The 12,125-nt window shown below is 47.0% G+C and overlaps 2 protein-coding genes across 2 annotated transcripts in view; both read left to right on the top strand.

The window, feature by feature from the left end:
* The window catches only part of LOC144479936 (transgelin-like), a 533,241-nt gene that overhangs the window by 347,098 nt on the left and 174,018 nt on the right, over positions 1-12,125 (top strand). The window lies entirely within an intron of this gene.
* sidt2 (SID1 transmembrane family, member 2) overlaps positions 1-12,125 on the top strand; it is a 115,407-nt gene that overhangs the window by 3,987 nt on the left and 99,295 nt on the right. Inside the window, exon 2 of the mRNA XM_078198966.1 lies at positions 9,234-9,355. Within this exon, the coding sequence (XP_078055092.1) occupies positions 9,234-9,355 (122 nt within the window). The remainder of the gene's footprint in view (positions 1-9,233; positions 9,356-12,125) is intronic.

Below are 12,125 nucleotides of genomic sequence, written 5' to 3'. Positions count from 1 at the left end.
AAGCTTACTTGTGACTAATAAATAAAATAAGGAAATATCTCTGAATAGATCTCAGATCACGAAATTGCCTGTGGACTTTATCCCCAACAGTAAATACTCTCTCATTTGTTTGGCGGGGTGGGGTGGGTTGTCACAAAATTGCAACCAGACTTTCAGGTGTGACTGGAAACCAAGCGTGGAATTCTCTGGCCGTTCATGCCAGCTGGGATTCTCCGGTCCCGCTGCAGTGAACAGAGATTTGGCTGAGGGCCAAATATTCCATCCTCGCTGGCAGCAGCGGCAGGGCGTGACCAGCCGGAGAATTCCGGCCACTGTCCTTTTGTTGGAAGATTTTTTGAACGTTTCAAATCATTTATTCTGCGCACTTTTGTCTGCATTCATTTCACAGGAAAGGATAAACTACATTGAAAACCTTCTGATTGCAGCTTCTTGAATGTACTCTGCCCAATATGAATGATGATGAAATGAGTGGAAACTTTTTAATTTTAAGACATATAAAAAATATATTAAGACCATAAGACATAGGAGCAGAATTAGGCCACTCGGCCCATCGATTCTGCTCCGCCATTCAATCATGGCTGATATTTTTCCCATCCCCATTCTCCTGCCTTTTCCCCATAATCCCTGATCCCCTTATTAATCAAGAACCTATTTAACTCTGTCTTAAAGACACTAAATGACCTGGCCTCCACAGCCTTCTGCGGCAAAGAGTTCCACAGATTCACCACTCTCTGGCTGAAGAAATTCCTCCTCATCTCTGTTTTAAAGAATAAGGAGGAGGAGGCAGCTCTCCAGACTGGCATGGAAGCCCTCCCCACCTGCCTGACTGCAGCAGGCACCATAGGCCATCCTGTGGAAAAGCCAAGCCCACCACACAACCCCCTCCCCTCTCATTTAGCCTGAGGCTGTGCCCTCTGGTTCTAGTATTGATGTGGGTCACCTGCCGTAGCATTTCCTTACGTGGCAATGTTGAATTTTGTTTGATTGGGATGTGAAATGGGTTAAATGTGCTATATGAATCCAAGTTGTTGTTGCGCACTCCCTAGACCTCGATTGTTTACATTTATCTCACCCATTCTAAGTTTGGGTGTACACTCATGTGATTGGGAGTTATTTGAGTGTAACCTGATATCAGGATAATTGCAGCAACTTTGGTTACGCTTACTACTGCAACTTCCAGATTGTAATCGAGAAGGAAATTCTAGGCTATCAGTCAGTATGTAAACCTTTCCAATATGCCTAATGGCAGGCAGTAAAGAACGGGGGAGTTTCCTTGTCAGCCGCACTGCAAAAGTCAGTGGCAAACCATGCAGTGCTTTGCCAAGCGTAACCATGGACTGATCCATTGGAAGTTTCACAGTCGCCAACGCCCTCATAGACAATGGGACCTGAAGGAGGAGGATGTTTGGTCACTTCATGCATGTTAACACATCCAACTCACCTGACGGGCTGTAAAGTGATTCATTAGTAATTCAATGTAGCTGCTGTCACACAGTACGGAATCAAGCAGTTATGTTTTGCAGGGCAGGGAATTCAATGGAAATGAGCAAGAGAACAGTTGGATTGACAAAATAATAAAATGAGTGAACCAGGATTGAAATTATTAAAGGTTGCATGCACACGATTGGCATGTGGGAGAGCAAAGCAGACCATTCAAGGGTATTAAGGGAAAATGGAGATCAGGTGAATGGAAGGAGTTAGAAGATAGATTGGTCCCATTGAATGGAGTGACTTGCTGGAGCGACTGAATGGCTGGCTTCTGTTCGTACGCTTGGGTGCATCTGATACAACAATGGTACAATACTAATTGATTATTTCCAACCTACATTTCCCTTCGACTATGAATGCCTTTAAGGAGAGGCTTGATGTAAACATGTGGGAGGAGGGAGTCGAGGGATCCAGGATCTGGCTGGGAAGAGGCTCGTATGGAATTGAAACATTGACATGGACCCGTCGAGTCAAATGGTCTTTTCCTGTGCAGTATAGTCAATGGAATTATATAAATGCATGAGACACCTTTACCTTGAACCCTGGTAATAAAACTGCTCATTTGGAAAACCTAATTTCAGGTTCAGCTATTCCGAGGTCATTGATTTCAGATTCACTGATTGTGGGTTCACTGATTTCAGAATCACTGATTTCAGGTTCAGCTAATCTGAGTTCACTGATTGTGGATTCATTGGTTGTGGGTTCATTGATTTCAGATTCACTGATTTCAGGTTTAGCTATTCTGAGTTTACTGATTGTGGGTTCACTGATTTCAGAATCACTGATTTCAGGTTCAACTATTCTGAGTTTGCTGATTGTGGGTTCACTGATTTCAGATTCACTGATTTCAGGTTCAGTGATTCCAAGATCACTGATTCCAAGTTCACTGATTTCAATTCAGCCATTCTGCATTCACCTTGATGAAGGCTAAAAATGTGAGCATGGCTTCATAAAACTGGAATACAAGCCCAGGGACAGGATTTTATAAATGGGCTTTTAGACCCCGCCATCGTGGTCAAAGGTGGGATTGGAGGCGGAGGGGGGGGGGGTGGTCAATAGCCTGTGCAGTGTGGGGATCAGTCACATAGCTGTGACTTTCCCCAAGTTGACCAGTTAGTGTCTAGAGGGAGGGCTCTCTGTCTAATTTCGGGTGGCTGATGGGCCGTTGAAGCTGAAGAATCAGTAGGAGGCATACCAGCTCAGAAGATGCAGAAGCTAGCCCCTCTGGATAAGTGAGGGACACCCGACCCAAGATGCAAGCAAAAGCCCCTTTAGACGCAGGGCCACTATTGTGGACAGGGGAGGGGGTTGTGTGGGGAGGGCTTGGCTTTTCCACAGGACGGCCTATGGTGCCTGCTGCAGTCAGGCAGGTGGGGAGGGCTTCCATGCCAGTCTGGAGAGCTGCCCCCTCCTTATTCTGCCAGGAAATAGCCTCGAGGCGGCTACACTGTCCCCCATTGCCTCTGGGTGCCCTCATGGGCCTCTGACAATGGGCCTCAATAGGCCTTTAACGAGATTAATTCTGTCGCTTGTGGTGGGGAGATCAGCCACCCCACCAACCCCGCCATCGCACCTCTGGGAAAATATTCTGGAGGGAATGGTGCCAGTGAATTAGCGTGCCGATCAGTGGTGTTAATGTTTTGTGCTCAGTTCCATCGGAGCCTAAAGATTCAGCCCCAAGTCCTGTGAATCCTGTGTCTGATTGAACGGCACCATTTTTATTACAGGCAGCTGCCTGAGACATTGCAAAGGGCCATGATGGTGCATTTGTGCGCATGTGTGGGTAACGCTTGCGATGTCGAAAATGTTGCCCTTTTAAAAATGGGATTTCTTTTAGCTCATAGAACACTACAGTGCAGAAGGAGGCCATTTGGTCCATTGAGTCTGCACTGACCACAATTCCACCCAGGCCCTATCCCCATGCATTTACCCTAGCTAGTCCCCCTGACAGTAAAGGGCAATTTTAGCATGGCCAATTCACCAAAGCCACACATCTTTGGACAGTGGGAGGAAACCCACGCAGACATGGGGAGAAGGTGCAAACTCCACACAGACAGTGACCCGAGGCCGGGAATCGAACCCGGGTCCCTGGCGCTGTGAGGCAGCAGTGCTAACCACTGTGCCACCATGCTGCCCACCTCCCCCCCCCCCCAATTTTGAATGTAATGCTGTGAAGACATCAGTCTTGCGAAATAAAATCACATTCTCGGAAGTTTCAAAGGCTGCTTTGTATTTGGGACGTTAAATATAGAAAAAAGGTAACAGTTTTCCAATTTTTCATGAAGAAAGGAGCAAATTCCTTCTCATGCAATCAATAGACACGGTCAAAGGGTCACTCTCTAGCAACCTGCATTGGTTCCCTCTCAATGTTGGTTCTCGTTGCTTCAATCAATTGATTTTTGCAAACACTGCTAAATTAAATTCCTGCCTCTTTCCAAATTCCTGCCTATGGTTACTGCCTTAATCCTTAGTGATCTCAAAGTTAAACTGCTGAACACAGGAAATGTGTTTCTTTTTCCCACGAGTCACGAATTTGGCATTGACGATCTAATGGATTTATTTTTAAAAAGGCTGAAATTACAATCTTGTATCTTGAAAGTTGCGTTCGAAGCATCAGGGGATAATAGAAGCACTGACAGTCCCACAAAGCAAGTGGTTTGAGTGTTACGGTGGAGAGGGAGTCCAAGTTGCTGCAGCAACATACACTTGTCCATGCCTGTTGTACCCTGGGATTATGGATAGTGATAGTCTGCAGTTTTCTCTCCTGGCCAGGAATTTCTCCTGTTCTTACGACTTACCCTTTGGTGTGTATTGTTAGGATTTGCAAGTTGGCTCAACCTCCTTGGCTGTGTTTCCTTGGCCATCATGTCCTGGAGTCATAGAGGTCATTGAGGTTTACACCATGGAAACCGGCCCTTTGGCCCAACTTGTCCATGCCGCCATTCTTTTTTAAACCCCTAAGCTAATCCCAATTGCCCGCATTTGGCCCATGTCCCTCTATACCCATTGTACCCATGTAACTATCTAGATATATAGAATAGAACATTACAGCACAGAACAGGCCCTTCGGCCCACGATGTTGTGCCGACCTTCATCTGAAACCAAGATCAAGCTATCCCACTCCCTACCATCATAGATATAGAACATCTAAATGCTTTTTAAAACGCAAAATTGTATCCGCCTCTACTACTACCTCTGGCAGCTTGTTCCAGACACTCACCACTCTCTGTGTGAAAAAATTGCCCCTCTGGACACTTTTGTATCTCTCCCCTCTCACCTTAAACCTATGCCCTCTAGTTTTAGACTCCCCTACCTTTGGGAAAAGATATTGACTATCTACCTTATCTATGCCCCTCATTATTTTATAGACCTCTATAAGGTCACCCCACAGCCTCCTACGCTCCAGAGAAAAAAGTCCCAGTCTATCCAGCCTCTCCTTATAACTCAAACCATTAAGTCTCGGTAGCATCCCAGTAAATCTTTTCTGCACTCTTTCTAGTTTAATAATATCCTTTCTATAATAGGGTGAGCAGAACTGCACACAGTATTCTAAGTGTGGCCTTACCAATGTCTTGTACAACTTCAACAAGACGTCCCAACTACTGTATTCAATGTTCTGACCGATGAAACCAAGCATGCCGAATGCCTTCTTCACTACTCTGTCCATCTGTGACTCCACTTTCAAGGAACTATGAACATGTACCCCTAGATCTCTTTGTTCTGTAACTCTCCCCAATCCCCTACCATTAACTGAGTAAATCCTGCCCTGGTTCAATCTACCAAAATGCATCACCTCGCATTTGTCTAAATTAAACTCCATCTGCCATTCGTCAGCCCACTGGCCCAATTGATCAAGAGTGGGACTTGAACCTGCAGCTCCTGCCTCAGAGGCAAGGACACTACCCACTGACCCACAAGACCTTCATCATAATCAAGTAGAATATACATAATTTGTAAAAGCGTGTGTTAGCAGCTCTTGGATGGAATGTAGGAGGGTTCCAAGTTTTTTGTCACAGGCCAATTAGTTACATATTGGGCCCTATTTTACTATTTTTATTCTAAGTGCTGAATCTGGACGTGATTCGGATCCAACTTGGAAACCTGTTCTCATGCGCCCCCATACGCACTCAGCCTGAAAAAAAAACACGAGTCTGAATCGCGCTGTGAGCGGGTCTTATCCTGCCTGAAACGCTGCTGCTCCTATCGGAGCCTTCAACTGCGCATGCGCAGTGAAAAAAAAAAATTTGAAAAACGCACCCCTGTCATATCGCTCCTGGGGCCGCAAAAAGCAGATGAAGAGGCCCGGGAGCAATGGCCCCCACAGACATCACCCCATCTCCACAACATAACTGTCCCCCTTATCCACCCACCACCCCGCTACCCAGACCGATCGTGACCCCCTGCCCCCCTTCCCCCCCCACCGATTGCCCGCAGAGTGGCAGTGCCCCCCCCACTCCTGCCACCCCCGCCCCCCCACCAGAGAATGATCGGGCCTCCTCCTCCCCACCACTAGAGAACGATTTGGCCCCCCCACCTCCCCCCCCACCCCTCCCAGAGAGCGATCTGGCCCTCCTTCTCTCACCGCCCCCCTCTCCCCCCACCCCCACCAGAGAGCGATCTGGCCCGCTTCTCTCTCCTTCCCCCACCATCGATCTGAGTTAGAGAGCCGCTGGAAGCTCTGAACTTACCTGTTCGGAAGCTGGAGCCCCCGAAACAAACCTTTGCCGAGCGTGTCACTTTCGTGCCAAATCTGGACGGGCGAACGTGATGGTGAAGGAGGAAGTGCCGGTAAGGTTGGGCGCCCAGCTCATTAAGTCAATTTAAATGCACGCAAATGCATTTAAATCGCCGTTGCGCCCGTTTCGGGCGCGGTTCCAATCGTGGCCATTTTCGGGCCTTGGTAAAGTGGGAATCTGTGTGGATGCGGGCACAGATCAGGCTATTCACCTCACGCCCAACTTTACCACGTTTTCGTGCCCGAAACCGACACAACGCAATGGTAAAATCACCCCCATTGTGTGGTCTTACATGTCACAATTAAAGTTTTTAAAGTGTCTTCCTATTAATGTACATATTAGTCCAACAGCAGGCAGTAAAGAAGGTATGTTGGCCTTCGTCGTGAGAGGATTTGAGTAAAAGAATAGGAATGTTTTACTGTAATTGTATAGGGTGTTGGTGAGGCCACACCTGGAGTATTGTGTGCAGTTTTGGTGCCCTTATCTGAGGAAAGATGTCCTTGCTATAGAGGGAGTGCAGCGAAGGTTTACCAAGCTGATTCCTGGGATGGCAGGTCTGTCATATGAGGAGAGACTAAATCGGTTAGGATTATGTTAATTGGAGTTTGGAAGAGTGAGAGGGGATCTCATAGAAACTTATAAAATTCTAACAGGGTTAGACAGGATAGATTCAGAAAGAATGTTCCTGATGGTGGGAGGAGACCAGAACTAGGGGTCATAGTTGAGGATAAGGGGTAAACCTTTTAGGACTGAGGTGAGGAGAAATTTCTTCACCCAGAGGGTGGTGAATGTGTGGAATTCACTACAACAGAAAGTAGTTGAGGCCAAAACCTTGTGTGATTTCAAGAAGAAATTAGATATAGCTCTCGGGGCTAAAGGGATCAAAGGATATGGGGGGGATCAGTATATTGAATTTGATGATCAGCCATGATCAAAATGAATGGCAGAGCAGGCTTGAAGGGCCGAATGGCCTCCTCCTGCTTCGATGTTTCTAATGTACCTTGACTGATTAAGATTATCTAATAATGTGACAACAATGCTAACAACAGCCCATCCAAATATGGAGACCCAGAACATGTGAACAATTTAGTAAGAAATACATTTGCTACGGCCTCTATGTACGATAGGCAATATCCTTTAATGCAACATAATAAACCTTGAAACTGCAGTTTAAAACAGTTTGAAACCACAACGCACTCTGTCCTGAAACTACTTTTAATGTTCTGTAAAGCCACAGTCCAATGCACCCTCAAACTTTATGTACCTGGTGCCTTGGTGGTACATTTTTACCTGTTTTATTTTCCCTCCTGAAGGCTGATCTACATTATAATTGAATATAAAACCATCTGGACTGAGAACTGCGAGGATCTTATCTCCTCACTGCTGATCTAAAAAAATATCCTTGTGAACTTGTGGCTGGAGGCAGTTCCCGTGGAGAATCAAGGGGAACAGGGAAGCTCATGCCCATCATAGAATCCCTACAGTGCAGAAGGAGGCCATTCGGCCCATCGAGTCTACACCGATCACAATCCCACCCAGGCCCTATTCCCATGCATTTACCTTAGCTAGTCTCCCTGACACTGAGGGGCAATTTAGCATGGCCAATCAACCTAACCCGCACACCTTTGGAGTGTGGGAGGAAACCGGAGCACCCGGAGGAAACCCACGCAGACACGGGGAGAATGTGCAAACTCCACACAGACAGTGACCCAAGCCGGGAATCGAACCCAGGTCACTGGCGCTGTGAGGCAGCAGTGCTAACCCACTGTGTCACTGGCCTAGTGATGAAGTCAAATGTAGAAGCTTGCTGGTTGGTGGAAGTTGTTTTGATCCCAATTTCCTATCAATCCTAGGCTTCCTTGCGTCATTTTCCTCTTCAGCACTGAGGCATGGGCGAGAGCAATAGATAGTTATTTGAATAGAAACAATGTGCAAGGGTACAGGGAAAAGGCAGGAGAATGGCATTAAGTGATGCTCGTTTGGAGAGCTTGTACAAAACACGATGGGCCAAATGGCCTCCTTCTGTGCCTATAACAATTCTGTGATTCTATTGGAGCATGCCCTCTGGCCACTAATTGGCCAATCAGGCAAAATCACCATTGGGTGACTGCTGCCACTACAGGCCATGTTTGGAGTCTCTACCTGATACTCAAAGGCAAGCCCCTGGTTCCTGGTTCACATTTTTCCTGTTTCACGCCTCCAGATCCACATTCCCAGCTCCCTCCCCCTCTAGTTCATCCTCTCCAGCTTCCTGCTTCCCAAATTTTGCGGATTCCCACTCTGATCCCTCTTTCTCTGTTGCCTCTCCCCAATTCCTAGTCTGAAACCTTTCCCTCTCTCCCCTGCTTCTTCCTTGTGTCTCAGTTAGTAGCCTCTTTGATTCACAAGGTTCAAGCCTCACTCCAGGACTTGAGCGCAAAGAAATCAAAGCTGACCACGAGCGCACTGTTGGAGGTGCCATCTGTTAGGCGTGGCATCAGACTGAGACTGCCTGCTCAGGTGGGTGTAAGGATCCCACGGCACTGTTTCTAGAAGAGCAGGGGCGTTAAGCCGATGCCTTGGTAAATATTTATCCCTCAGTCGACACCACAAAAAGATAAATGATGCGGCCTTTGCCGCATTGTTCTTTGTGGGAGCTTGCTGTGCACAATCTAACTGCTGTGTTTCCTACATAACACCAGTGACTGCACTTCCAAAATAAAGTACGCCATTGGCTGTGGAGTCATTGGAGATATCCGATGGTTGTGAAAAGTGCTGTAACATAATAAAAGTGCTATAACACATTTGGACGGCGCAGTGGTTGGCACTGCTTCCTCACAGCGCCAGGGACCCGGGTTCAATTCCGGCCTCGGGTCACTGTCTGTGTTTAACACTGGGTTAACACTGGGAAAATTGTCCGGAAGTTTTTAGACTTACTGTGCATGCAGTGTTACACAAAACCCCTTCCTCCGCAAAACAGAAATATTCTCCCAATCTATTCGAATGAAATGTTTTCCGTTCTTTCTGCAGACAGAGGGTGTCCGCGTCCATGTGAATGTTCTCTCGGAACAGTCGAAAAGCCCGGTGCTCTTTGTCATCCGACAACAGAAAGCTGTGCTCTCCTTCCAAGTGCCATTGATCCTCAGAGGGCTGTAAGTATCGCTGGACCACCATTACTATGAATATTTTGAAGTGTAGTCACCGTTGTTGGAAGCACAGTAAGATCCCACGAACATGCAGGGAGCTGAATGACAAATGAGGTGGTTTTGGTTGGGGAAGTAATTCTGGTCAGTTGCACCGGGTTGATCACACCTGCTCTTTTCCAAGTATTGCTGTGGGATCGTTTACATCCATGTCAACTGGTAGGCGTTGCTTCAGTTCAGCATCTCATCTGAAAGATGGCGGTCAGAATTCTCCAGTCTCGTACGGCACACTGCCAGCGAGAACGGAGAATTTAGAGCTCAGATAAATCTCTGTTCGCAACAGCAGTACTGGATAATCCCAGCCACGGGCAAGGTCGGAGAATTCCAGCCAACATCTCCAACACAACAGTGTCTTTATCAGAAAATGCTGGAAAAACTCAGCAGGTCTGACGGCATCTGTGGAGAGAGAACAGAGCCAATGTTTCGAGTCAGGATGACCCTTCGTGACATTGGCTCTATTCTGTCTCCACAGATGCTGCCAGACCTGCTGAGGTTTTCCAGCATTTTCTGTTTTTGTTTCAGATTCCAGCATCCGCGGTAGTTTGCCAGTATCTTTATCAGAATTGAATTAAACTGTCAGCTCAGTTCATGTGCTAAAGATTGGGACCCACACTTTCTGACTGTGTGGTTAAAGTGCTACCAATAATTTTACCCAGTGAGCAGTGAATCCATAACCTGCTTGCTCTTCTCGGTGGCACTGTGGTTAGCACTACTGCCTCACAGCGCCAGGGACCTGGGTTCGATTCTAGCCTTGGGTCACTGTCTGTGTGGAGTTTGCACATTCTCCCCGTGTCTGCGTGGGTTTCCTCCGGGTGCTCCGATTTCCTCCCACAGTCCAAAGATGTGCAGGTTAGGTTGATTGGCCAAGCTAAATTGCCCCTTAGTGTCAGGGGGACTAGCTAGGGTAAATGCATGGGATTATAGGGATAGGGCCTGGGTGGGATTGTGTCGGTGCAGACTCAATGGGCCAAATGACCTCTGTAGGATTCCATGGTGGTATCCCTGGTACATTTCCTGACTGTACCAAGGCTGCTGAACATGGCCCAGGCAGCAACAGAACTGTACCGATTCACCAAGGACTCCCAGAATGGAGAGAAGGGGGAAATCTTGGCTCCTGATCGGTGATGTTTGCTGGGATTGAATGTTGCGAAGTGGATGGTATATTTTTCACTCTGTGACCAAATAACATGACGGTAAACATTGTCTACAGTCACACGTGAAGAACGGGCCCTTGGATGAGACTCTATAGAGTGTACGTGCAAATATATTCTAACCTGAACCAGCAATGTTCAAGAGAAGAAGGAAAGAAAATGAACATCATCCATCTTTAGAAATATGAAGACATTTATGATTGTTGGCTTGACTCATCGGTAGCACCGTGGCCTCACTCAGAAGATTGTGCAATCGATCCCTACCCCAGGACTTGGGCACTTAATCGGGACTAATGACTCAGTGTAGTGCTGAGGAATGATTGCATTATTGGACATGCAGGGTGGGGTATTCCACCCGTGCTAAATTGCCCCTTAGTGCCCCAAGATGTGCAGGTTAGGTGGATTACCCATGGTAAATGTGTGGGGTTACAGGGATAGGGGAACGGGTGGGACTGGATATGATGCTCATTCAGAGAGTCAGCGCAGACTCAATGGACTGAATGATCCCCTTCTGCACTGTCGGGATTCTATGATTCTAGGTTCTGTCGTATTTATCAATTATCAATCTGATTGAGAAGTTGACCTCCAGTTTAGAAAATAAAGCATTGTCCTGAACAAGCTTGCAGTTAATAATGAGGCAATGTCTAACAGCTCCCAGATGTGCCCTACTGATAAGGTTATGCCACATATTGTCTCCAACTGGAATCAGTGAGTGTAATGTTTACAGATAACTGGGAACCCGTGGATACTTACTGAATACGTGGCACACACACATCATCTGGCTTTACACAACAGGGAGTTGTCGGTGAAATATTACATGTAGCTGTTGATCTTTTCTGATGGTCTCCTTGTGCCTTGAGTTAGAATGTCATTCCACGTATGAAGAGCAAAGGGCAGGGCGGCTTCTAAAGGGCAACTGGGGATGGGCAATAAATACTGGCCTTGCCAATAATGCTCACACTCAGGAAAGAACAAAAGAAAACGATCTTTGCTCAGTCAATAAAGATCTGCCCACATTGTAGCACCAGCAAAAAACGGTTTCCTCTGAATATTATCATTAACACACTTATCATTAACACACAGAGAAAGGGCGGCATGGTGGCACAGTGGTTAGCACTGCTGCCTCACAGCGCCAGTGATCCGGGTACAATTCCCAGCTCAGGTCACTGTCTGTGTGGAGTTTGCACGTTCTCCCCGTGTTTGCGTGGGTTTCCTCCGGGTGCTCCGGTTTCCTCCCACGCTCCAAAGATTAGTGCGGGTTAGGTGGATTGGCCATGCTAAATTGCCCCTTAGTGTCAGGGGGACTAGGAGGGTAAATACGTGGGGTGAAGGGGGTAGGGTCTGAGTGGGAGTGTGGTCGGTGCAGACTCGATGGGCCGAATGGCCTCCTTCTGCACGGTCGGGATTCTAAAGGAAAAAAAATGCCTCGGCAGCTTTGATACAAGTAACACAAAATTCCCACCTTATACATTCAGATGTAACATTTATGCAATTGTGCATTTCTTTAAATGCTGTCTTGGAAGAAGATTCTGATGCAATAATTCTAGTTCTTTAAACAAGAATTGGTT

This window comes from Mustelus asterias, chromosome 27 (assembly GCF_964213995.1).
Source record: "Mustelus asterias chromosome 27, sMusAst1.hap1.1, whole genome shotgun sequence".
NCBI lineage: Eukaryota > Metazoa > Chordata > Chondrichthyes > Carcharhiniformes > Triakidae > Mustelus > Mustelus asterias.
This window is presented reverse-complemented; position numbering and strand designations above follow the sequence as displayed.